This window comes from Nothobranchius furzeri, chromosome 7 (assembly GCF_043380555.1).
Source record: "Nothobranchius furzeri strain GRZ-AD chromosome 7, NfurGRZ-RIMD1, whole genome shotgun sequence".
Lineage (NCBI taxonomy): Eukaryota > Metazoa > Chordata > Actinopteri > Cyprinodontiformes > Nothobranchiidae > Nothobranchius > Nothobranchius furzeri.
Window position 1 is genome coordinate 80,029,756 of NC_091747.1, and position 27,226 is coordinate 80,056,981.

The 27,226-nt window shown below is 42.4% G+C and overlaps 1 protein-coding gene across 3 annotated transcripts; it reads left to right on the forward strand.

Annotated features, from left to right (window-relative positions):
• The first annotated feature begins 4,064 nt into the window (after positions 1–4,064).
• LOC107373888 (platelet-derived growth factor subunit A) lies at positions 4,065–22,355 on the forward strand. 3 transcript variants are annotated; one of them, XM_070553840.1, is made up of 7 exons: positions 4,065–4,748; positions 5,024–5,120; positions 9,731–9,832; positions 9,936–10,129; positions 20,427–20,553; positions 21,450–21,517; positions 21,866–22,355. In XM_070553840.1, the coding sequence occupies exons 1-7, from the start codon at positions 4,680–4,682 to the stop codon at positions 21,902–21,904; spliced, it is 696 nt and encodes a 231-aa protein (XP_070409941.1). In that variant the 5' UTR covers positions 4,065–4,679; the 3' UTR covers positions 21,905–22,355. The 3 variants fall into 3 exon arrangements, with proteins under 3 accessions (XP_070409941.1, XP_070409940.1, XP_015797517.1); XM_070553839.1 differs by having other exon boundaries at positions 21,450–21,495; XM_015942031.3 differs by lacking the exon at positions 21,450–21,517.
• The last annotated feature ends 4,871 nt before the right edge of the window (positions 22,356–27,226 follow it).

Consider the following 27,226-nt stretch of genomic DNA (forward strand, 5'->3'; position numbering starts at 1 on the left):
TCCCCTCCTCCCAGCCCTTTCGGCCTGGCGCTTTCAGTTTCCCTTTTATAGTGATTCTTTGTATTTGTTTTAATAAAATCCTTTGTTTGGCGACACAATTACTTTGTTATTATTAACTCTACACACAACATCTTTTACTCCCTCCTTCACATCTCTCCTAGCAAGCTGAGGGACATAACAACCCCCCAAATCAACTTTTTTTTCTGATAAACTATATAAATGCTTGACTAATTGTGCTGCAGACATGTGTAGTCAATAGTTTTGCATTTTGGTTAAAATTTAAATTTTCTGCCTAAAACTGTCAGTGGTGTGCCGTTTTCAGGTAAAAACTCTGCACTGCATTTGAATTTAAATCTGCCATCGCGATTGGCTAAGAGGTACCCTACAACGTTAGCTGGTACGATAGGATGTCACAATGTCGTTGTGTGTGTGTGTGTGTGTGTGTGTGTGTGTGTGTGTGTGTGTGTGTGTGTGTGTGTGTGTGTGTGTGTGTGTGTGTGTGTGTGTGTATTTGTATTAGCGGCTCCGCCCTCTCGGTCTGCAAGGCAACAGCATTTGTTGCATTTTTCAAACAGGAAGTGGGAGTGGACTAATTTTCTGGTAGGGGTGACTTGCTCTTTAAGGACAATAACTCCACAGCTTCCAACCAGTCTGCCACCCACTTTCATGAATGGCGCTCCACCAACTTCCTGGAGCCGAGTGTGGATAAGACCAAGGAGTTACTGATTCACAACAACTTCCCCAGACCTGGCACACATCATCATACACCATAAAACATGTGTCAACAACGTCAGATGCCTTGGACTCACACTGAGCAAAAGCACTTGACTTTCAGCAGCATGTTCTAAACATTCACAAATGTTCCTGGCAGAAACTCTATATTCGCCACAAGCTCTGTTGCTCTGTGTAAACACCTCTTACATCTCATACCCCAACATTATCCATGTCACAATCTGCCCCTGCCTCCCTGACTGTGTCTCTCCCCTGCCTGATTAGTCTTTATTGTTCTCACCTGCCCCGTGTTAATCCACCTATGTGTTCCTGATTTTCCCCTGTGTATTTATACCTCCCTTCTTGTATCAGTCTTTGTCGGATCGTTGTTTGTTGTCAGCGTTCTTTTGTTCTGTCGTTCCCGCTCTGCCTTTAAAACTACTTTTATTTCATCCGTGCTTGCATTCCTGCCTCCTGATCTGCTCCGCCACACATGGTCCGCCGTCATCCACACCCGCAACGTGACAATCCAACCCATCCTTCACTAATGCCCCTGGTCCTTCATTAGGCTGTCCATCACCAAAAGGAACACACTAATGAAGGTTACAAACGCCATATCCAAATCATGGGTCTATATATCACGAATCTCTCCCACCAAAGAAATAAAGCCATCACACGTATGTCCCAGACCTGAGGGTAGCGGGTGACCCAGACCTTCATACTTCATAACCATTTCAGCCTGCTGCCCTCAGGCCATTGATATAGGAGTCTGAAGTGGGCATGCTTCAGTAAAAGCTTTGTCCCTTCTGCTAGTGTGTGTGTGTGTGTGTGTGTGTGTGTGTGTGTGTGTGTGTGTGTGTGTGTGTGCGTGCATGCGTGCGTGCGTGCGTGCGTGTGTGTGTGTGTGTTGGTTACACTGGAACGCTTTGGGAGGAAGTGAAAGCTTCAAAGAAGATTGTGGAAGTGGTTTTAGCGTTGGTCAGGCTGAACAGTAAGGGTGGTCCAAATCAGGCCAGGGCCTGGCCACACACACACACACGCAAACACACACACACACTTTCTTTGATTTAGCTTGTTTCCCTTTGCAGGAACCAAAGTATCTTAACTGACTGGAAATACCTGCAAGTGTGTTGTGAGATTACGGATACGGTGTGTGTATGCACTGGAACAAGAAGCAGGCATAAGAGGGAATAAAAATGTGTACGTGCTTGTTGGCGAGCTTGGGGCTGGATTTTTAGATTCCTTGGTGAAGCTTTAGATCTGGAAAAAATCCAAAGCCCTTTGGATTTCCCCTGCAACCTTTGTAACGGACCAAAGAGCTGCAGAAGGAACGCCACTTTTCATTTCACAGATTCACATTTTCACTCAGGACACTGGTGGTCTGTTTATGTAATTCACACATAGCATATTTTTTACTGGCTTTCACCTTCAAGAAGCTGCTAGTTTTTTTACGTACAGAAATGTGTTCATAGTTATACAGCTTCATGGAGATGCAACAGACTCCTAAACTGGCTGAGGTGGCTTTATGGTTTACATGATTGTGTTACTTCAGCCACACTGCAGGGTCTAAGGTCAAAGGTCAGAAATTCACCTTCAGGGTTTTCTAGTAGAATTGTGGTTTCATCTATTACATGAAGTCATCCAGGTCCTGAAGCAGCAAAGCAGCCCGAGACCATCACACTGCCACCACCATGTCTGACTGTTAGTAATGTATTTTGTACGAAAGGCCGAGTTTTACACCAGAAGTAACAAGATGTGCACCTTCACAAAATCCCATTTTTGTTTTGTCAGTCTACAGAATACTATCACAAGAGTCTGGGGGACCATCAAGGTGTTTTTTAAAAAAAACTTAGATTTTTAATTATTTATTTATTTATTTATTTACTAATTTATTTATTTATTTATTTTTAGGTATTTTTAGTCAAAAGAGTTTTTGGGCTGTACTTTCAGATGGATGCTATTTTCCCTAGTTTCCTTCTTATTGTTGAATCATGATCTCTGACCTCAACCTTGACCTGCAATGCTTTGGATGTTGTTCTGGGCATGATGTGTTGCTTTTGAGGTCGTTTAGCCAAACGCAAACCCAGAACAAAACTGTAAAAGTGAAAATACTTTTTAAATCGTTTCACTGTGCATCAAGAATGGTTAAAAAAAATTCCAAAATAATGCAATAAAACACAATAAGTTATTTGACATGAATGTGTCTTTTGTCTGCTTTAGTTAAAGCTGTTTTTGTTTGATTTGTGTATTTATTTGTTTTATTTTTGTGGCACAATTGTGAATATTTTCTGCAAGAGCTTCAGTAAGCAATCGAAAATTGTTGTGAGCCGGGAGGTGAGCACTCTCCACACACCATTATCTCACCTGTGTTTGAGCTTCTCTGGTTTCAGGAGAGAGAGCAGCAGCTGATTAGCGGGCCGCCTTCATATTAGGAGGCTCAGTCATCCCTCCCACCTGCATTCTCGTTTTTGGACTGCGTTACCATACAGCTCACGGTCTTCCTCCTCGGTCCTCGTCCTCTCAACTGGTTCCAACCCGCTCACTGCACAGTCTGCCCTCTCTCTCCTACCTGCTGGATACCCATCACTCTGCGCTCTTGGACGCTCCCTCGCTCTCCCGGCTCACCCCTCCTCGGACATACTACTCCTCTCTCCCAACCTTAAGTCCTTCCGTCAACGCTTCCCCTGTCATACTGCAACTCCCATACTCACGTCTGCTACTCTCCCCTCTAGACGCTGCTTCCCGTTCTCTCTCCCGCTGGATTGCCAGTGCGCCATTAGTCATTATTCTAATAAAGATTTATTTATTCTTTTCTACATCCTGCCTCCGAGTCTGATTCTGCATGTCCTGGGTTAAACACTTGCCACAGAACATGACAAAAATGTCAGGTTTGAATATTTGGCTCAAACCTTTGGGAATGTTTTGATGCAGCTTTGATTTTTAAATGTCAGGCCAAGAAATCACAGCAAATGAGTTTTTCTTCTCCTGTGCCTATCAGTTTGTCCACTCATTAAGAGCCACTCTTCACGGGAAATAATCATCTGAACTGGTCTCTACTTGTCTCTTGTCTCTGTTTCTGACGGCTGACTGTTTCTCTCGCGCATAAAAAACAAAGGAATGCAAAACAACCTCAGAAGAATTGATCCATGGGTTAAGAATGCTGCCTCATTCATTCAGATTATTTTATAATTGAATTTTAAAATTCACTTTTCGTCTAGATGTCTTTTTATTTTCTAATCATTAATGTTTACGCGCATTTTAAGACTTTTATGACACCTAAACTGTTCATCGCTCGAGGCACCGTGAGCGCTCTTTACGCAAAGCGCGCTCCCAGCTGAGTGCCTCGAGCACGCGCGCAGATAAATTCCGCCTGAAAGCGTCCAGGCTTCATTCACCAGGAGATCACAGCAGCAGGGCTTTAAGATGACATCTGTCTTCTCCGAGTGAACTGACTTCGTTTGCATGCAGGCTTCATTTTCTCGCCTCAGGTCCGTTTAAGGTGATTTAATCTGAGGAATTCTTGCTTGGCTAAAACATGCGGAGAAAAGCAAGACACCATGGATCATGAAGACAAAACAGGATATTGGAAACGCGTAAAACTCCATACCTCCATCAGCGCCTGCTCTTCTTACGAGACTTGAGCTCGTTTTTCCAGCTGCAAATCTCCTTTTTACCTGGAGTTATTTTTAGTTTTAAGCTTTTTTCGTAGTAAGCTTTAGTTTAACTTCTCGTTTACCTTCATTTTTTATTCTCATCATTTTTGAGGCGGGATCTCCTGTAGGTAAATGTCTTCTAGTGGATGTAAGATACTTTGGGGGTTCATCCTGGATTGGAGAATATTAAAGTTGTAGAGGTGGACGATCCTTCCGAGGGATGGTTCTAGGCTCTGTCTGGGATCAGGGAGCGACAACCCGGCTCCTCCAGAGGACTTTCCCGTCCCGGTGCCTATGTAGTGGACCTGAGAGGAGATGAAAGCCGCGGTCTACCACCTCGTCGTCGGATTCTTTTGGTTGTTACCGTTACGCACCGCAGCTGAGGTGAGCGGCTTTTCAAACGGAATTGTTGCATCATCGCGGATTTTAGGACCTATGCTTTCAGCGGAAGAAGTTTCAGTGTGACAGTTACAATTCACATCTGCGTAATTACGCACAAAAACACATTTTACGCAATTATCTAAACCAACAGGGCCATAATGGATGAGTCAGTGTGCAAACATTTATTAGATAACTGGTTTAAATGGTTAAACATCACGTGCCTCCTGCACTATAATGATGTTTGATGTTCTCATCTTAACTAAAACGTTCCCCCACAGGAGTCTCCGCTTCCCCTGGAGCTGCTGGAGCGGCTCTCCCGCAGCGACATCCGCAGCATCAGCGACCTCCAGCGGCTGCTAGAGATAGACTCCATAGGTAAAGCACTCACCTCTCCCACGCGCTGCATTAGCCATGTTCTTCTGTATATTTTCAGGAAAAGGCTTACTGCAATTGATGTTTGTAGCTCAACCTTTCAAGGGCAGGATCTCACGTTTAAGAATTGTATAAAATATTAAAATTAATTAAAATACTGATTTCAAATTATGTCATTTGCAAGCAGAAAAATTAGTTTTGAAAGCTGAGTTTGATGAGTTAGTTTTAAAGTTTTTGTCACTTTAGTGTCCAAGCCTAAAACTTGGAACAATGAGAGGCGCTGCGTCTGAGGAGCTGGAGGGGACATGAGGTCCGATAAGTTTTAGGAGAGTAGGTGCTTCACTCTGTGATGGCCTTTAACTGCACCTGTGTATGTGCACACACACACGCGCACACACACACACACACACACACACACACACACACGCACACACGTACGTTATTGTACAATCTATGGTCCTAACTTCCTGTTTACATTTGCATGTCAAGGCTGAAACACTGATTTGAAGAGTATTTGTCTATGTGCAGAATTTCCTCTCCTTGTGGGGTGCTATGACATCATGTTGCTGGAGGCCTATCAGCTGTGACATCTCGGTTTTCCTTTTTTTTTTTTTTTTTTTTTTTGCACATTCAGGGTTTTGGATCATAACTGGGCTGCTTGTGTGCAGCTAAATGAAAGCTGTATTCTCATATTCACCATCAGTAAACCGGTGCCAGTTTTGTCGTTTGAGTGATATCAGAGCTGATTAAATAACTGAGGTGAGAACAGGAAACAACGGTGACAACAAACAGGCCTCTGCACCTAGAACCGAGAGATTCGAGACGTGTCTGATGATCCAATTTTAGTTTGATGTCTGCAGAGCGGTGCCACCATTAATCCTGGCATCATTGAGATGCAAATGTGACAGCCCCCCCTTTCTGGCCTGGAGGGGGTCAAGTGGCTCACTTCATTATGCTGTTGTCATGCTGCCCATTATTGCTGTGAGAGGGGGGCTCGCAGGAAGGCTGCTCTGCTGAGATGTATAATTCATGCTCAAATTCCTCCATGTCAGGGGACTCGGAGACACAGGAGGGAGATGCCGGAGCTGGACTTTGTTGTGTCACCAGCACATTGTGAAGACAGGCAGGCGTGTGTGTGTGTGTGTGTGTGTGTGTGTGTGTGTGTGTGTGTGTGTGTGTGTGTGTGAGCGATTTCTTACATCACAGTGATTCCCTTAAATCTGTTTTTATTCCTGTGACACACAAAGAATATTTGGTTGACTTGCTTTGTGAGCTAATTAGAGTGCCATGTGGCTCAAACATGTAGACACACACACACACACACACACACACACACACACACACACACACACACACACACACACACACACACACACACACACACACACACACACACACACACACACACACACACACACGCATATACAAGTATGAGTAAATAAGTAAGTACATTTTATTTATGTAGCTCATCACAGCAGAAATTCACAAAGTGCTTCACAGATTACAAAACAAATCATTAAGTCATGAAATCATAATGATCTTAAAACAGAAATTAATTAAAATCAGAAAAACAAAGTCATCAAATTATAAAATACCATAAAACAAATGAAAGATGATTACAAATTAGAGTTAAAGATAAGAAAACAAAAATGAAAGTAAAAGCAGCTTTAGATAAAAAGATCTTCAGCTGTTTTTTAAGTGACCAGATTGTCAATACTACGTATTTTAATTTTTGTATTTTTTGTCATTTATTCTTTATTTGACCAGGAAGGTCCCACTGAGATTAAAAACCTCATTTTCCAGTGATTCCTGGCCAAGAGGCAGCAGAAATCTCTTTTAAATCTCTCTTGAAATCCACTTTTATGGATAAGCTTTTAATTTCTGACTCGTAGGGTAGTCTCTGTTTTATTGTTTAAACTGTGCTTTTGGTGTTTTAATCTCTTATTGTGTTTTAAATTGTGATCTTATCTGTGCGTTTTATTTTCATCCCTATTTTAGTGTTTTTAGTTGCTGTATTTGTCTGCAGCACTTTGGTCAGCTCTCATGCTTTGTATAAAATTGTGCTATACAAATAAAATGGTATGGTATAGTTACAGTTACAGTTACAAATGTTTCTGTTAAACAGACATGTGATGTACAAAATGACAGAAGGCAGTTACAACACATGAAATCCGTCTCCAGGGTTCTCAGTCTGGTTTTAGATGTATTCAAGGAGATAAACTCGGTTAATTTCCAGTTTTCCTGCAGCCTGTTCCATGCAGAAGGAGCAGAGTGAACAAAAGCCCCTTTGCCAATTTCGATGTGAGCAAACGGAACACAAAGAAACAACTGATCGTGTCATTTCTTCCTTACGTAAGGATAAGGAAGATCATTCCAAAGTCGGGGTCTGGACGAAGCGATCAGCTCGACTTTTATATCTGGTCTTTGGAACTGCTGGTCATAAAATTAGAATATCATGAAAAAGTTTATTTATCTCTGCAATTGCATTCAAACAGTGAAACTTGCCACTTTCAGTAATTCATTACACACAGACTGATATATTTCTAATTTATTTTAATATTGATGATTATAACTGACAACTTTAAAAAATCCCAAATTCAGTATCAGAAAAGTATCATCAAAATATCAATTAAGACCAATGCGTTGACCTTGGACCTCAGAAAACACAAAGGATCACCAGCAGATGACATGGCACCCTAAACCATTACTGACTAGAAACTTTACACTGGACCTCAAGCGACATGGATTTTGTACCTGTCCTTTCTTCCTCCAGACTCTGATGGCGGAACGGAGGGCGGCGCACTGCGCCGCACGGCCGCAGTAGTGGAACAGCTCTGATTGACTTCAACGGGACCGTTTTTGCTGCGGAGTTTGTGCCGGAGCGGAGCAGAGCGGAGCTAGTGTAATTTTGGGGTTAGAACTTGTGTTTCTCAATGTCAAGGCGCCTGGCCTCGCAAGGCGATGTCTTGTGAGGCCAGGCGCCTTGATTACAAGGACACTGAACTTCCTTGGTCAAAGAAAACCGTTAAATGGAACAAACTTGCATCACGTGACCATAGCTTCAGCGACTCTAACGTAACGTCATGTGACAAGGGAGGTAACGTTACATTATATACGTATAAGTTTCAATATAAATACATAACAAGCCTTTCACTTTTGAACTGTGTACTTGTTGGTAAAATTAAAAATGTCAGCGAGTAACTAGCTGCTAGCCATCGAAGTTGCAACTAACTAACCATAGTTAACTGCTCTGGATATTAAAAAATATACATTTTAGAAATCAGCCCGATAGCTACAATTAGTTGACTTACATTTAAAGTTGAAATTTGCCCCGAAGTAGCTGCTGGCTTCTGATCCGCCATCCTTTTTCAAATGCTGCGGTCTATTCTGGGAATTTTTTTATCAAGGCCATGCTACAAGAACCTCTCGTGTATCCTTGCTCAGCTAGCTAAACAACTAACGAACGGAGAACAGACGCCTCGGTAGAACATGAACATTGGAACATGCCTTGGTGGTTCCTGATGACATATCTCCTAGGCAACTGGTGTGGGGCCAAGACATCACGGTGAGGTTCCTTGGCACTGAGGAGCACGCCTTTATTTCTAAAGGAAATGTGGAATTTACTTCCGTTAGAGAACATAACTTTGGACCACTCCGCAGCAGTCCAGTCCTTTTTGTCTTTAGCCCAGGCGAGATGCTTCTGTTGCTGTCTCTTGTTCAAGAGTGGCTTGACACAAGGAAAGCGACAGCTGAACCCTGTCTTGCATACGTCTGTATGTGGTGGTTCTTTGAAGCTCTGACTCCAGCTGCAGTCCACTCTTTGTGAATCTCCCACATGAATGGGTTTTGTTTCACAATCCTCTCCAGGGTGCGGTTATCTCTGCTGCTTTTACACTTTTTTCTACCACACCGTGTCTTTCCCTTCACCTCTCTACTGATGTGCTTAGACACAGAACTCTGTGAACAGCCAGCCTCTTCAGCAATGACCTTTTGTGGCTTGTCCTCCCTGTGTAAGGTGTCAATGGTTGTCATTTGGACAATTGTAAGGTCAACAGTCTTCCCCATGATTGTGTAGCCTACAGAACTAGACTGAGAGACCATTTAAAGGATTTTGCAGGTGTTTAGAGTTAATTAGCTGACTAGAGTGTGGCACCAGGGGTCTTCAATGTTGAACTTTTCACAATATTTTAATATTCTGATACACAATTTAGGATTTTAATTAGTTGTCAGTTTTAATCTTCAAAATTATAAAATTTAACATTTGAAATATATCAGTCTGTGTGTGATGAATATATCTAATATACAAGTTTCCCTTTTTGAATGGAATTACTGAAATAAATCAACCTTGCCATGGTATTCTTATGGTATGATCAGCACATATATATATATATATATATATATATATATATATATATATTATACCCCTCCCTGGGCTGCCACCTTACCGGATTGGAGGCATAGCCTGAAGAGGAGATGTGGGTTCTCCTTCCCACTCAGAAGATCAAAGACAACATACCAAAGTGGATGTTTTTGCTCAGAAAAATAAACTTGGACGTTTTTATGTGTTTGACCCAAAATTCTGCATGAATGTGTTTTATTTTGTCTCTCTCCAGAGAACGAGGTGATGGAGGAGACCAAACACAGCTATTACAAGGTCTTCTCTCATAGCTTCCTCGACCATAAGAAAACACAAGCGAGACTAAAGAGGAGCACGGGTGAGAAATACACACCTGGATCATTGTATAAGGAAATCTGGCCCCTTTTGCTGATAGGGTTGTGTGTTGTAAGTAAAACTTCGACCTCTTTGTTCACCTGCAGTGGTGGAGGAAGCCGTACCAGCAGTGTGCAAAGTGCGTGCAACGATTTATGAAATCCCCAGGAGTCAGGTGGATCCCACCTCCGCCAACTTCATCATCTGGCCTCCCTGTGTGGAGGTGAACCGCTGCACTGGCTGTTGCAACACCAGCAACACAAGGTGTCAGGCAGCTCGTAAACAACACCGTACAGTCAAGGTAACAGGCAGGAATCCTTCCTCTGTACGTAATGAGTTGGTCCAATGTGAATCTTCCTGGAAAAGCAGATCCATGAAATATTGGACACTGGTTAGCTGTTCATTTCTGAATAAATGGAAAATCTGAAAAGTTGGAGGAAGTGAAGTAATCCTGCTGATAAATACTAAAATACCCAAAACGTTATTTTTTCCATGGACAACACATTAAACTAAAACCCTGAATAGATATTGGGGTGATGATGCATGGTGACACAGCTGGTAGCGCCGTTGCCTCACAGCATGGAGGTCACAGGTTCAAGCCCCTTTCTGCATGGAGTTAGCATGTTCTCCCCACACATGCAGGGGTACAGTTTCCTCCCACTGACCAAAAATGTGTTCATTGGCATATTTAGATTTACTCTTGATTGTCCCTGGGTGTGAGTGAATCTGTCCTCTCCGTCCCTGTGATGGACTGGCGTTCTATTTTCTAAATACACAAAAGACTCATTACTGTCACATATTGTTCATGAATCTGCTTAAATCTGTGTTAGGGAGCACTTCTCCTCTGCCAAGATAATCTGTCCCACCTCACAGGTGTGGCATATCCAGGTGCTGATTAGACAGCAAGATTATCGCACAGGTGTGCCTTAGACTGGCCACAATAAATGGCCACTCTGAGATGTGCAGGTTGATCACAATGCCACAGATGATGCAATGCATTGGTGAAGATTTGCTCTTGACATTGGCGCGGACTTATAAACGTACCCCCATTAAACGACTTAACTAACATTATCACAGAATAAAAAGTATTTCTCAGTCTCTCAAAGCAAAAATATAACATTTTTAGTCAAAAGCTCTTGCTTCAATTCAAATTAGTAAGCTGTGAGTTTCTTATGCTACACCCTAACCCTACCACAGCATGCTGTAAAACCCACCACTGCTGCTATGTGAAGGAGCCAAACACATGCCTCATTGTTTTAACATTTAAAAACTGTTTTTCTGATTATTATTTCACATGTCAGGCTTTAAAGGATTAACTGTCACTCTCTCTAGGCTGGTAATATCTTTGCACAAGGCTGCATATTTCCCTCAGAGTGGAAGTTAGACTGAGGGAGGAAGAGTTAGTTCTGATTAACATGGTTAGTTCTCTATCTCCCTCAGAGAAAGGTGAATCATACCTGCTGTACGCTGAGAGATGAAGCCTAGCACTGCCAGTAACGTTATGATGATGGACTTGTTTCTTTAGCAAACTTAATTTTTCTTTGGAAAATAGCTCCTTATGTCCTCAAACTTCTTTTTCCTTCGCTGGCAGTGAATGAGTTAATCTAACAACTGAAATGTCTCCCCAGCCTTCTTCAGTGTCTGCAGCAGTGATTCATTGCTAAATCAAACAAATCAACTGTGTTCATTATCACACCCCTATTTCATACTGGCAGCATCAGCAGCAGAACGTTTTACTCACGACCTTCAATGCGGTCCATCACACACCGGAAGAGTCTTGGCCATGGAATGGCTTTCTGGCAGTGCTCCTTGCTGAATTTGCGAGATCACAAAATCCCTCAAGACTTCAAAGGTCACAGTTTGTTTATGCCAGGGGTGTCCAATCCTGGTCCTGGAGGGCTGGTATCCAGCAGGTTTTGTGGTTTTTCTACTCCAACAGACTTGATTCAGTGGTTGAAACACCTGTGCAGCAGCTCATCAGGCTCTGCAGAAGCCTGTTAATCACCTGCTGATTGAAATCAGGCATGGACGTAATTTTGGGGGGGGGGGGGGGGACATGGGGGACATGACCCCCCCCCCCCCCCCCCCACACACACACACACACTTTTTCCAAAGTCATGTTTTGACCCCTGCACTTTTTACGATCCAAAAACAATATTACTCTATATTAAATTGACAGTTGTTGAGCTCTAGGACCAAGCAGAAAACAACCGTTAGTGTTGAAGCCTGTTTCCTATTAGAGCATACTGTAAAGATACCCCCCCCCCCACTTCCAAAGTGAAAATTACGTCCATGAAATCAGGTGTGTTGAAATAGAGTTAAACTAAAAAGTGCTGGATAGCGGCCCTCCAAACCCAGAATTGAATACTTCTGGTTTAAGCAAAAGAAAAAGGAGATCACGTTTGATATCCCTGCGTGATGTCTTTTAAGTGTGGTTTTAGCACATGTATAGCTCAAAAAAGGATTTAAAAATTAGAAAAAGTTGCAAAGTATCACTTTAAAGATCAGATACAATCCAAAGGAAAAGCATAAGAAAGAAATATATGCCGTGTTATGTTGTCCATGTGATTAAAGTTCCCAGGAGAAACGGACAGCCAGGCAGTGTTCATAATGAGGGTGAAAACAGGGAATTCTTAAATGATGTCAAATGTCCAGTTAGTCCTATTTTACAGCCAGATTAGCATCAAAAACTGATCTCAGATCTGCACATGTATAAAATGCTTCCAGAAACAAGTTGTCTAAATTAGAATGATAGATCTTTCTTTTAAAAACTCACATAATTAAAACACATAACCATCATTTCACCCTGGAGGTACTCATTTATACACCACTCCCAGTAGGGATGTTAAATAATCTAATTAATAAGCAAAGAACTACGTTTTTAATTATTTTAATAGTTCCTCTTGAGTGATGTGATTTTGTGAAGTGCTTGAAATTTGATCATATTTTTGCATCATATTAAACTAGATTGTATCTATCCCTCGATGCTCAAAGGGGAGGTTACGTGAGTAAATGAAGATCAGGCTGATCTGATGGTATGAAGGTTGGACAGGCACAAGCCTGTAACTGTAACCCGATTATTTATCACTTATTAGATTCAATCTTTTCTTATTTCCAGTTTAATTAAACATATCAAATGTGCAATTTAATCCTCGGTCTCCCAGGTTCTGCAGCATGCTGTCATGTTCTGCGTCCTGCGTCCCCCTCGTGTGTCTCCTTGTGTTCTCCAGCCGTCTCTAGGTGCCCCTTATGTATCTCCTTGTGTTCCTCATGTGTCTCCTTGTGTTCTCCAGCTCACTCCAGGTGTTCCCCTTAGGTTTCTGTGGCCCTTTAGGTGTCCAGCTCCCTCCAGGTTTCCCTCAGGTTCCCCCTTAGTGATTTCAGATTTAGTTATCCCATCCCTGTTAAGCCTGGTTTATGCTTCTCCGTCAGCTCCGCAAGGGACAGACACGCACGGATTGACGGAAGCGTTTTGCTCTTTTACTTCTCCGTCTCCTGGGGAGCGTTGCAAAGCAATTGCCCGGCAGGACCACAGAGGGCGTAGCGCTGTTCTGTGGTATCCTGTCATGTATCGTCCAAGATCGTGTGTTTATATTGTGTTTTTTGTGTATATAAGAGACTTTTAACACGGACATATTTGTCTCTCATTCTCCCACCGCTTCATGCGCTCCCCACCTCTAAACCCACGTTTCCTGTCATTTACGTCCACAAATCAAACGCTTGCTGCGCATCTTTTCACTCCTCCAGTCACGGGAGAATTAAACGTTCATATTTTTAGAGTTTTTTCACGAGGCATTCTTCAAGCTTCTCCGTGTCTGCCGCTAGTTATCCTCGGCTCTCTTTGCAATGGCGGCGCTGTAAACAACAGCGGCGTCCTGACCAATCACAAGCTTGCATAATCCGTCTTGTTCAACGGATGTTTAAAAATGTGGGCTCGACTCCGTACATACTTGCGTGCCTGCTGGAGCCCTACGCAAGGACGGATAATGGCGTTGCGTGTCTCCGCACTGACGCAGACGGAGAAGCATAAATCAGGCTTTAGTGTGTTTCTTCTGGTGTCTAGTTTTCAGGTTTATTAGTTCACCTATCTTTAGTTCTCTGTGGATTAATTTTACCTAGTCAGTTTTCCCCACTCAGTTAATTAGTCTCACCTGGTCTCACTCCTCACACACCTGTCACCTGTTTCCCTGATTGTTTCCCTCTGTGTACATAACCCTGTCTGCGTCACAGTGTGTTGTCGGTCTATTGTTTGTGTCAGCGTTGTCTCGTTTCCCCCTCCTGGTCTCTTGGTCTCTAGGTTTGCACATTAGGATTTTTGGATTCAGGTTTTTGGCTACCTGTCCTTTTGGATTTAACTTTTGGACAATTATTCCTAAATAAAGGATTATACGTTTTCTACTTCTCCTGCCTTGTGTCATCCCGGTTCTGCATCTTGGGTCCTAACCTCCTTCTGGCTTACATCGTGACACATGCTTGCAATAAAAGTATAAAATCCACTCTGTAACAGGAGGAAACCCTCTGAATGACTGTATGTCTGCTACATATGCAGCAAACTTTCTGATCAGGAAGCACTGGCAGTGAATGAGTTAACATTCATGGACTCACCCATCTTGGCTTGCGAAAGGGAAGGCTGTTGTTTATTTAGTGTCTGGGAGAGAGCAGAGCACGTCTCAGCTAACCGTTAACAACAATTAGCAGTTCCGCAAATATGGCAGAACTCCTTCAGGCTTGTGGTGGTCCCCCGGTCGAAATTTCGATCGAGGGGTAGTCGTGCTTTTTCTATTTTGGCTCCAACTCTGTGGAACGAATTGCCACTGAGCATTAGGCAGGCACCATCCCTTCAAGTCTTTAAGTCTCGTTTAAAGACTCATTTTTATCTGATTGCGTTTCAGCGCTAGGGTCACTTGAATTGCCCTAACATTATGGTTTTAACTATTCTTCTTTTTAAACCGGATGCTTGATTTTATTTTGTCCGACATTTGTTTTTTTTTTATCGATTGGTCTTATTCCAATATCTCTTATCTGTAATGCTGTTTGCTTGCTATTTTATGATTTTATGTTTTTATCCTGCTTTTATGCCCATTTATTGAGAATGTTTTTCTTTTAATGATGTTGTTCAGCACCTTGGGCTTCGGATAATGTTGTAGAAGGTGCTATACAAATAAAATTTGATTGATTGATTGATTGATTGATTGATTTGTGGAGATTTTGTTGGGCAGTAGAAGAGTTGTCTTGCTGTTATCCAATCAGACGCAAGATGTTTGCATATCATGAATATTAATAAGCAACACTTCAAATCCTGCCGTTTTCCACCCCCATTCCCCTTCCAACCAGGGGCGGATTAAGGACTGAAGAACATCCGGGGCTTAACACACGCACACACACACGTGCGCGCACACACACACGCACACGCGCACGCGCGCACACACAAACACGTGACACGCACTAGTCAACATCATCTATGTCTTGTACCACATCATTTTAATCTGAAGCTCCATATTAAGCATTTTCAGGGCAGAGTATTGTTCCTGTTAGTGTTTAGTGTGAGATGATAGTAAATATTCCCTTTCTTTCTCCAACAACTTTACCTGATAAGCTAACTTTAGGCAAACCAGCAGCACAACAAATATTTTCAAATAAGACTCACAAACCTGAGTCAGCACCAGTCTCATCAAAGCTGGGGTTCTGTCGCCGTACTTTTGGTCTAAAAAACGTCCTTATGTCCATCTTCACTCATGCGTTTCAGGCAGAGACTGTAGAAGTAGCCAGCTGCTGAAGGGCTTCTTCTTCAATGGTGGAGGCTCAGGCAGGCTGTATACAAACTACTGCCAGCTGCTCCCTCTCTGTTGGACTTTGGTACTGCATGCTACTTCCGCAATTTAGATCCGGGGCTTTTCATAAAACATCCGGGGCTTCAGCCCAAGTAGCCGGGCCTAACGCCGCCCCTGCTTCCAACTTACTTCTGCTTCCTGAAACATGAGCGCCAGAGCTTTTTTCCATAGAAAACAACTCAAGGCTTTTATTCAGAAAAAAATACCTTCTTGCCCACCTTAAATTTTGCAATTAATTTTCCATTTTAGCAACGCCAGCAGTGTCCTCAGTACTGATTAATTAGTGTGATTCCAAGAGAAAATTTAAATCTTCTTGCAGTTTTGTTTCCAACTGTTTTACCTTGATAAGATGCTGACAAGTGGATGAATATGCTTTTCCTGGCAATGGCCTTTCTGGGTCAAGGTGACACGTCCTCCCCAAGCAGGTGTGATTTTTCTCAGGGTGCATGCCAGAACAAACAAGTTGGGGTAAATCACAAAGTCACATTGGATAGAAGTGTCAGCCAAATAAATAAACATAAACCAACGCTTCTTAGTGGCTGGTTCCAATCTGGTTTTTACCCTTTACAACCCAACCCCTTTTGAAGTAGAAAACAGATTCAAGAAATACATCAAAATGTAGAAAAAATTGAACAAAATAAAGAAGTAGAATGATTTTCTATATATGCATGGATAGAATGTCACTTGGGGATTTCAAACTTGGATATTTGACTCAAGAAGCAATTTAGCAGATGTTTGAAATGGGTTGTGACGCCAGTGTCACCACAAGTCCTTCAGGGTTAAGATGCACCCTCTCTATAAGAAATGATAGAACATTTTCATAACTAAAATATAAAGAATGAAGCTCAGATCCTGTTCATGTGTTGGTTCTGCAGCTGCATGCTGTATTCATGGGACCTTGAGCTCCTCCACTCGCTGAAGTTCCTGTTAAACCCTCATTCTTAGATTAGTCTACCTCAGATCGTTGGATTAGAAGTTTAATAATGCATCTTTAGAAAATTTGTGAAGGTTGCACCTTTATTGTTTTGCTGCAACAGGGTTTTAATCTTTGTGTCAGAACTTAACAAAGACTCATTCTCACACTGGGTGGTGTTTGAGGTTAATAAACTCAGGATTTAGTGTTTGAGCTGAATGTCAGGACGTACCTTTCAACAGCAGCTCCGTTTTCCACAGCTCCTCACCTCAGCCGAACCTCTCCCTCTCTCTCTCTCTCTCTCTCTCTCTCTCTCTCTCTCTCTCTCTCTCTCTCTCTCTCTCTCTCTCTCTCTCTCTCTCTCTCTCTCTCTCTCTCTCTCTCTCTCTCTCTCTCTCTCTCTCTCTCTCTCTCTCTCTCTCTCTCTCTCTCTCTCTCTCTCTCTCTCTCTCTCTCTCTCTCTCTCTCTCTCTCTCTCTCTCTCTCTCTCTCTCTCTCTCTCTCTCTCTCTCTCTCTCTCTCTCTCTCTCTCTCTCTCTCCTTTAATATTTCAAGTCTCAGCTTGGCCATTGCTGAGTTTGTTCAGACTTGATTTAGTAATGTTTTTGCAGTCAGCTCCACTGAGTTGGCTCCTTATCAACAGGGATATGAGGAGCACCAAACACAGATAGCCTTTGCCTGATTTCATGTCACTGTTTTGCAGACAGGTTACATGAATTAAAGAGCACGTTAGACCAACTACCGTAAGTCCTCTAATATTAGCCTGCATTTAATAAACTGCCAGGTATCATATTTTGGCCGGTGTCGGAGTCGGAGGAGGTGAGCGCCGTTATGGCTGCTCTCGTGGTCTGCCTGTAGCTGTTCTGTCTATATGTGTGTGTAATCTTGGTCAGGCTGTTCTGTGGAGTCAAGTTCCTATGCTCTGGTTCGCTGGAGCGCTGGCAATAAAATTCATTCTGATTCTCTGATTCTGATTCTCTCTGAATAATGGCCATTTTTTAAATTGTGGCTGGGTGGAATGTGGTAACAAGCAAGTACGGGGGGCGGCTTCATCCGTCTCACTTTTGATTTGCCAGTGATAGACCGCGAGGGTAAATTTAACCATGCGGAGATGAAGAGGAGGCGAAAATTTGATATCAAGTTCAAAGAGAACGTGCTGATTATGCTGCAGAACACTCTGGAGAGCAGTAGCAGGGGTTGTATGAACTAGTCACTAGTCGACTTCACCGCTCTATAGTGACTTTTTATGCCTGTCATTGACTAGTCGCTGTCACGTGATAATGACCGGCAATATGCAGTCCACGGAAAAGACAGCAGCCTGCTGTCAGCAGGTGACAAGCTCCTGCGCGTCGGGAGGCAACGCGCTGTGCCAGAGCGTTGGCACTGACACCCGCCGTAAAACGGACATTTAACCAAATTGTGACCTTTACCCTCTTGCAATTTAACCTTCCCTCACCCCCATCCTAACCTTAACCAGCTTGCTCATGCAAAGCTCTGATTGTTGACGCGCTCCAGACATCTGCGTCCTGAGCACGGCCACAGTAACGTTATCACATCAGGTGTCGCCACCTCAAAAAATAATTTAACACGCGACCGTTCATGTCGGCTCATTTCCTTTTGTTTTCTGTCTTTTATTCTTTTATTTGTGCCTGATGCGTTTCGCTGCTGTGGATCAGGGCGCATCACCTGTTTTGTCCTCAGTGACACACCTAACTGATGTGGCCGGCGAGCAGCGGCACTCCGCTGTTTTTGCGGTCGGTAGATCTTTCAGAACTGCAGTTCAAAGGTAACTCATAAGGTGAATATATATGAACCCAGGTAGCAGTTTCTCTTTAGGATTGAGAGGAGATGCAGGAAGATAATAAACAGGCAGGACAGAAAAATAGTCAAATAAAAACAAGTTAGTTTTTGTACCTGCTGGTTGCAACAAACAGACACCAGTGAAGGTAATCAGAAGTGAGGAACAGAAAATGAAATAATTATTTTAATGTTTAGAGCAGCAGGAACTCCGAGAGGCTGCAGGCGCATCAGTGAGTTTGCGGCCGCTGCGCAGGGGGAGGGGGGAGAGGGCTGAAGCAGAAACTACCGTTGTGAAAAGAAATGTGTTTAACTTTGAAAATGTGGGCGCAATTTTAATTGTCAAAAACTCCAGCGAACCATTAGTTCATTTTGCTCAAATAGAAATAGAGGCCTGCCTCTAATTCTGGTCCTCCTTCCAATAAAGGCCTGGAGCTTGATGAGCTTGAGTCAAATACAGGCCCGGGCCTGTATTAGAGGATTTACGGTATATCAGCAGATGTGATCTGATGTTCAGCTTTGGCAGGAGAAGTGTGTGTGTGTGTGTGTGTGTGTGTGTGTGTGTGTGTGTGTGTGTGTGTGTGTGTGTGTGTGTGTGTGTGTGTGTGTGTGTGTGTGTGTGTGTGTGTGTGTGTGTGTGTGTGTGTGTGTGTGAAGACAAAACCACTTTGACAGTTTAAAAACAAGTCCTCCATCTCAACAAGAACAGACACACACACCTGTTTACATAGTGTGGATAAACTCTTCAGGAAGTGTTTTCTGCAGCTCACTAGCTTCATGTTCTTTGGTTTATACGCATTTTAGAGTTTTAACATTTGACATTTGCTCAATTCTGAAAGTTTATGCTCATAGAAAATAAGCATTGATTCACATGCTGGGTTATAATTTCATTAATCTCACTTTCCAGGTGAATAGATTGCATTTAGATGGAGGTTCACTGGAGCAGTTTATGAATTCTCGCTGGCAACAAAAATATTTGAATGCAAAAATTAGAAGAAGGTTGCATACCTTTTAAGTGATGTCTCTGGCGTGACAAATAAAGTGGGCCACAATAACTTAACATAAAATAGAAAAACCCAGCAAACAAGATATATCGGTTTATATAAATGTAAATCAAGAACACAGCTTTTTATTACAAGATATGAAGAACAAAGGGTCACTCACCAGGTTTGTTTATATATTAAACAGAAATGTTCGTCTTTTATCTTGATAAACCTTTTAATAACTCCTCTGTCAACATCCAGTATGCCAGAAATTTAATCCAGTGATCTCCAACTGTGCATTAGGGGCAGCAGTAGCTCAACAAGTTGAGCGGGTTGTCCAGTAAAAGGAAGGTTATAGGTTCGATCCTGGCTCCAGACAGAGAATTCTGCTGTTGTGTCCTTGGGTAAGACACTTAACCCACCTTGCCTGCTGGTGGTGGCCGGAGGGACCGGTGGCGCCTGTGCCCGGCAGCCTCGCCTCTGTCAGTGCGACCCAGGGCAGCTGTGGCTACATCGTAGATCATCACCACCAGTGTGTGAAAGAGTGTGTGAATGGATGAATGATACTGTAGTGTAAAGCGCTTTGGAGTCCTTACTCTGAGAGGTGCTATACAAGTGCGGGTCATTTATCATTTTTCCCAATAATCTGGCAGAAATGACTTAGAAGCTTGTTTAAAGCAGCGTTGTTGACTTCTTAAGCGTTTCAGGAAGTAAGACTCTGTGATACAATCGTTTATGCAACTAAAGCCTTGATGGATCAAATTCCTTAAACCTTAAATGTTATGGTTAGAGATGTTCTCATACCTGTCTTACTAAAGAGAAATATTATTACATCACAGAGACTAAATTAACTTATTTAATATACTTCATGAATCATTCTTATTGGTAAACAGGGATGAGGCTGATATTTATAACTCTGATGCTTGATTTTAGACTTAAAATACTTTAGAAATTAGATTAGTTTTATTTGCAGCCCACGATAAATCAGATCGTCCTGGTTTTTATCAAAAGTGCTGTTTTTTCTTGTTTAGTTTTTTTTCTTGTCTGATTCTTTGTGATTTCCGTCTCTGGCAGGTGGCAAAGGTGGAGTACGTACGACGGCGGCCAAAGTTGAGGGAGGTGCCGGTGACCCTGGAGGATCACTTAGAGTGTGTCTGTACCAATAAACAGCACATCGACCTGAACCCTGACACAGATAATGGTGTGTGTGTGTGTGTGTGTGTGTGTGTGTGTGTGTGTGTGTGTGTGTGTGTGTGTGTGTGTGTGTGTGTGTGTGTGTGTGTGTGTGTGTGTGTGTGTGTGTGTGTGTGTGTGTGTGTGTGATTGCTTTTGGAAGCATTATTAACCTCAGCTTCAACTTTGTCAGGCTGCCCCAGGTCAGCTGTGGCTATCTAGTAACTTACCATCACCAGCAGTGTGTGAATGTGAGTGCATGAATACTGAAAAGCACTTTATAAATCTAATCCATCATTATTAACCATTTTCTAGTACAAGTGGCCATATTTCATCACCCTCTCTCCTGGCACTCAAAGTGAGCAGAGGCTTTACTTTTCGCTCCTTCTCTTATCTTCCTGAGGCTCTTTGTCTCTTTTGAGGGTGAATCTTTGGAGTTAATTTAAAAATTATGGATCTGGTTTACTGATCGCTGAACGCTATTGATAACATTCAGAACAGAGAAGGGAGCGCCCACATGCCCTCACGAAATGCACCCAGTTTGAAATATTTTGGATTCCTGGAAGTGGAACATCACGTGTCTTTCATTACTTTCTGTTGCTGCAAAACAACAAATCTGGCTCGGTTTGGCCTTGGCTGAAGAACACAACTCCCTGAGCAATGAATACATGGCTGTGCAAAATGTTGCAGACTCTGTCTCTGAGAACTAATTTAATGTAATTTAAAGCAGCTAGATGGAGTATTTCTCTTATCCATTGGCATCATCTAGTTGCTGACAAGCATATCACACAAAAAGTCTGTCGATCCATTTTATGAAGATGGCAACTTCACGTTTCTTGTTAATAAATGTGCTTCTGACAGAGTGAAAACACGTTGTTTTACAAGTATTATTCTCATGTCATGTTGTGTCTTCATATATTTTAGAGACTTACTTGTCCGTGAAAAGTTCATCAACTCTGCATCAGCTGAGGTATTCCTTAAATTTGAAGCATGTAAGTGGTAGTCTAACGCTATTGGTTAGTTCTGGTCGGCGCTGTTTCCTGTTGCATGGAGCTTTGCAGGGCAGGGGGCGTGCTTAGCAAACAAATAAATAAACGTATTGCTTACATTATATCACAGTACATAAGATGGTCACTTACGGATTTCAGAAAAATCATACTTAATTTCTGAAAGGAGAAAACTCTGGAAAGCTACTTTCATTTCATTTTATTGTTTGAAAATTTTGACATGATAACAAACCTGCAGCAATAGATGAGTAAAGCTTTACTCCAATAGTGTATGTTCTTGTGCTGGATTTAACAATAAGACATGCATGACATCCTTTATCTTTTCTCCCTCAGGCATCAGATGAAGAGGAACAACCTGGTGACTCAGTGTAGGAAAGACAAAGATCTAAACAAGAACCACCCAGAACATCCTCCCAGCTGTAAATCAACCAGCAGGAGTAATGGAGTCTAACAATATTATGGGATGTTTGGCATTCTCACAGAGGACGATGATTTCTCAGTGAAGAGAAGAAACTTGTCAGCCCAACAGAACTGATCTGGGATCTGTGACTCTGGGAAAAATCTTACCTGTCCTGATCTTTCACATTAGTGGGACTGATATTTTAGGTTGGACTGTTTTTTCCACAAATAGTGACATGGGATTGATTTTGTTACTCCTTCCTCTGTAAAAACAGAAAATAAACTCACTCATGCATTCATATCTTTATGTTTTTATAACATTATGCTTTTATTGCTGTTTGTTTATATTTCTGGTTTATTTTCTGCATTAGGATTAAAAATGTGGAGACACGTTACTGACAATAAAGTCTATATATGAAACAAATGTGGTGATGAGAAAACTTGATGATTATGATGTGGAGTTGAAAATCTGTGGTTGATTCACGTGGGAACATAAAATACTGACATTCTTTATTTTTTCACCTTTTTACCAAACAACCAGAAGAAATCTTCTTTTGATTCCTTTGTGTGAAAACACAGCCACTTTTCAGTTTTGTTTAATAATCTTTAAAAATGTTAAAGTGGTCCTTTACTTATATTTTTAATACATTTACATTGGTCCCTAGTAGGAATGAATGCCTTGTGAGTTTGGGGAAAAAAGCTTCGGTGCACCTGTTTCAGCATGGAGAATCTATCTGGAGGAGAAAGTAGCTTTTGACGGCAGGATTTGGAGTCTTACCGTAAATCCTCTAATACAGGCCCGGGCCTGTATTTGACTCAAGCTCATCAAGCTCCAGGCCTTTATTGGAAGGAGGGCCAGTATTAGAGGCAGGCCTCTATTTCTATTTGAGCAAAATGAACTAATGGTTTGCTGGAGTTTTTGACAATTAAAATTGCGCCCACATTTTCAAAGTTAAACACATTTCTTTTAACAACGGTAGTTTCTGCTTCAGCCCTCTCCCCCCTCCCCCTGTGCAGCAGCCGCAAACTCACTGATGTGCCTGCAGCCTCTCGGAGTTCCTGCTGCTCTAAACATTAAAATAATTATTTCATTTTCTGTTCCTCACTTCTGATGACCTTCAGTGGTGTCTGTTTGTTGCAACAGCAGGTACAAAAACTAACTTGTTTTTATTTGACTATTTTTCTGTCCTGTCTGTTTATTATCTTCCTGCATCTCCTCTCAATCCTAAAGAAAAACTGCTGCCTGGGTTCATATATATTCACCTCATGAGTTACCTTTGAACTGCAGTTCTAAAATATCTACCGACCGCAAAAACAGCGGAGCGCTCGCTGTTTGGCGGCCGTATCAGTGATCAGTGCGTTGGAGGACAAGTTGATGCGCGCACCGCCCCGCTCCACAGCATGCAGCGAAATGCATCAGGCGCAAATAAAAGACAGAAAACATTAAAGGAATTGAACCGACATGAACGATCGCGTGTCAGTACCTACGGTCTGGCACAGCGCATTGCTGATCACAGAGAATGTGATCATACGATAATTCAATAGGGAGCGTGGTTTCACAGACGCGGAAGTGAGAGCGTCGGTGAAACGCCGGCTGCTCTAGGAAACCCCCGAGCGTTCGAGCGTCAACGAAGTGACACAGAAATGCCGGGCTTTCCAGAAGTAAGTAAGATAACTTACTATGAGCTGATAGTTCGTTGGATTGATCGGTAGGTTGGAAACTCTGATCATGAATCTGAAGAAACGATGACTGAGCTGTAAAGGCGACTTCCGTTTATAGCCGCGGTTTGTGACGTAGATGCGACGTGGAGAGAATCCCCGCGAGGGGCATGCTGGGAGTCCCTACTTCGCGGATTTTCACCTATCGCGGCCAGGTCTGGAACGCATCTACCGCGATAAACGAGGGATTACTGTAGTTCATACACCCCCTACTGCTGCTCCCCATAGTGTTCTGCAGCATAATCAGCACGTTCTCTTTGAACTTGATAGTGTAATGACCTGGCTGGGGTTGTAAGCCAGGTGCATTCTGGGTATTGTGTTATATGTGTTTCCTATCGTTCTGCTAGTTCCTATGTGCTGATTTGCGTGTTGTGTGAGTGTTATGTAAGCCACAGGGAAGGTGATGTGTGTTCTGTGGAGCGGGTTGAATTAGCATGGTTAACTGACACCGTGACTCTGTGTGGTAGGAGCGTGATAGAGGATCGTGTCTGAAGCGTTATAAAGCTTGAAGAAAAAGCCTAATAAATGTCTGCGTGAACCCCTACTGCCCCCTGCTGGTTGATGTAGGGACTATAACCCTGCCGCTGGGACGCTTGTACTTGCTTGTTACCACATTCCATCCGGCCACAATAAGAGACCGGCCATTATTTACCTCCGCTGACTCTGACACCGGCCAAAATTGGAGACCCGGCCTTTAATTGAATACCGGCCTGTATTAGAGGATTTACGGTATTTCCTGATATTTGGACATCTCGCTTCTGATTGGCTAACCACAACGTGACTCTACCACTGACTCTGTTTGCTTTGCAACGTTGGTGTTTTATCTCCACAAATGACACAAGCTGAGAGGAGTTCCACCGTCTGATGGAGATGCTAATGCTAAAGGTTAGCTTCTACTAGCTGAGAGATTCTCTGCTGTTCCCTGGATGCTAAACCAACAACAGTGTGACATAGATCTGTCAGGCCTTTCAAAACCTGAAAACGTTTTTCAGAAGCTAAAGCAGGAGATGGGGGTAAGAGACTACTTTCATGTCCAGCATGCATGAAAAACTCGGAGTCACCCGATTATAAGCAGAAATAAAAGTTTAAAGGTGTTTTCTCAATGAGGGACCCTTTTTAGGTTGTTTTGTTTTATTTTATAGAATCAGGGCTGTAGATGAACACCACATCACATAAAACACTTGGATTATTTAAAACAAATTTGCTAAATAAGGGTTAAATATAACTGACTCAATAAAGTAGCACAACAAACATGTTTATTATTTAGCAGATTTAAATCATTTCACACCTGGTTTATTAAAGCAGAATGGTAAACCAAGATGTGTAAAATGTTGCATTTATTACCAACCAAATAAAATTTGAATGAATAATTTAAGTATTTAAAAAGACAATGTGTAGTTTTTACCATTAATTTCTGGAAATATTCATCAAAATGTTGTTGAAAATGAATTAAATGATGCCCAGTTGTTGAAAAATATTGGGGCTTTGTAACATAAATAAAGAAATCAGGTCTAACATACACGGGAGCAGGTCTAGGTCTCTGGGCGACGCCCTGTTAGACGCCATGTTTCCTTCTACGGGAGCCCATGAGGACAAAATGCATTTACTGATTTGAAACAAGTGGTTACAAAACTTTCTCCATTCTTAAATGTTGTGGTTTTACACATTTACCTCTTCACTTGTTGTCAGTGATGAAAGGGAGTCTGATGTTCTTGTTGTTTTGCTAAAGGTTGCACTCCCCAGGGCTTTTTGACCATAATGGGCATCTGTTGGTAAGGTTTTACTCCAACACAAAAATACAGCTTGCTTGCAATGATTTAGGTATCTACTGCCCCCTATTGCCAGGAAAAACACACACTGTCACTTTAATGTCTGAATGTGACTGATTACATCATCAATCAACCTCTTCTTTGTACATTTGGAATTAATAGAAATTAGAATGTAGAAACTGCAGCTCTGACAGGTGTAAACTCTATTCAGACTGTTATTAACAACAGGTAATAAAGTGAATATTTAATATTTTACGAAACTTGTCTAAGTGTCGGACTGCACCAGACAAAAACAGAGAGAGAGAGCATCATCTGCTTTCAAGAGCAAGACTGAACATTACACTGCTTTGAGTCATTTTTTTTAAAAACCAAACCAGAAAATGCCTGTCACAGCAAAATAGAGAACATGGTGTTTTCCATATCCTGGTGGTCATAAAAACCTCACTTCCATCAGCCAGAACCACAGTCTTTAACGTCGTGTGAGGCTTCTTTCTGTTTGTCTGCTGCTCATATCATGAAACACTTTGAATGACACACTTCAGCAAATAAATCTATTTAATTCAAACAGGAAAATAAATGCATGTAGGTATCACAGAGAAAAAAGTCAGGCAGCTGAATTCATGCAAACTTATTTTGCATGTAGCTCTTGGTGCATTGATGTAAACCATCTGAAGGCACTGCCCACCGGCATAACCAGACCGAATAGCTGGAGAAAAAACATGAAAATCATCGTTTAGTGGTTCAATGTGAGCCACAAAATGAGGACGTTTAAAGTTTGGGTTTTTATGTTCTAGGTTGTCTTCCCAGGATTTTACCAAAAAGTACAGTTAACAAAAATAAACACAACACTTTTGTTTTTGCTCCCATTTTTCATGAGCTGAACTCAAACATCTGAAAATATGTCTACATACACAAAACACCAGTGACTCTCAAATATTGTTCTGAAACATGTCTACGTGTGTTAGTGAGCACTTTTCCTTTACCAAGATAACCTCACAGGTGTGGCGCATCAAGGGGCTGATTAGACAGCATGACTAATGTACAGGTGTACCTTAGACTGCCCACAATAAAAGGCCACCCTGACATGTGTACAGTTGTGGGGGAGTAAACCAGTTAGTATCTGGTGTGGTCACCATTTGCCTTAGGCAGGGCAACACATCTCCATCACATCGAGGTGATCAAATTGTTGATTGTGGCCTGTGGGATGTTGGTCCACTCCTCTTCAATAGTTGTGTGAAGTTGCTGAATATTGGCAGGAACTGGAACACACCGTCGTATACGCCGATCCAGAGCATCCCAAATATGCTCAATGGGTGACATGTCTGGTGAGTATGCTGGCCAGGCAAGGACTGGGATGTTTTCAGCTTCTAGGAATTGTGTACAGATGCTTGTATTATGGGGCCATGCATTATCATGTTGCAACATGAGGTAATGGTCGTGGATGAATGGCACAAAAATGGGCCTCAGGATCTAGTCACAGTACCTCTGTGCATTCAAAATGTCATCAATAAAATGCACCTGTGTTCGTTGTCCATAACATACACCTGCCCATACCAGTACCCCACTGCCACCATGGGCCACTCGTTCCACCACATTGACATCAGCAAACCACTCACCCACAGAAGTTATGCAAACCTATGGTTGCTGCAGCTGTCCGGGTGGCTGGCCTCAGGCGATCCTAGAGGTGAACATGCTAGATTTGAAGGTCCTGGGCTGGTGTGGTCACATGTGGCCTGCGGTTGTGAGGGTGGTTGGATTTACTACCAAATTCTCAGAAACTCCTTTGGAGATGGCTTATGGTAGAGAA

Excerpts from the sequence above, each read along its gene's own strand:
- LOC107373888 (XM_070553839.1), top strand. The coding sequence starts at position 4,680 with ATGAAAGCCGCGGTCTACCACCTCGTCGTCGGATTCTTTTGGTTGTTA. Across the intron at positions 9,833-9,935 it reads GAGACTAAAGAGGAGCACGG|TGGTGGAGGAAGCCGTACCA; the intron begins GTGAGAAATACA and ends GTTCACCTGCAG. Across the intron at positions 21,496-21,865 it reads TCAACTCTGCATCAGCTGAG|GCATCAGATGAAGAGGAACA; the intron begins GTATTCCTTAAA and ends TTTCTCCCTCAG.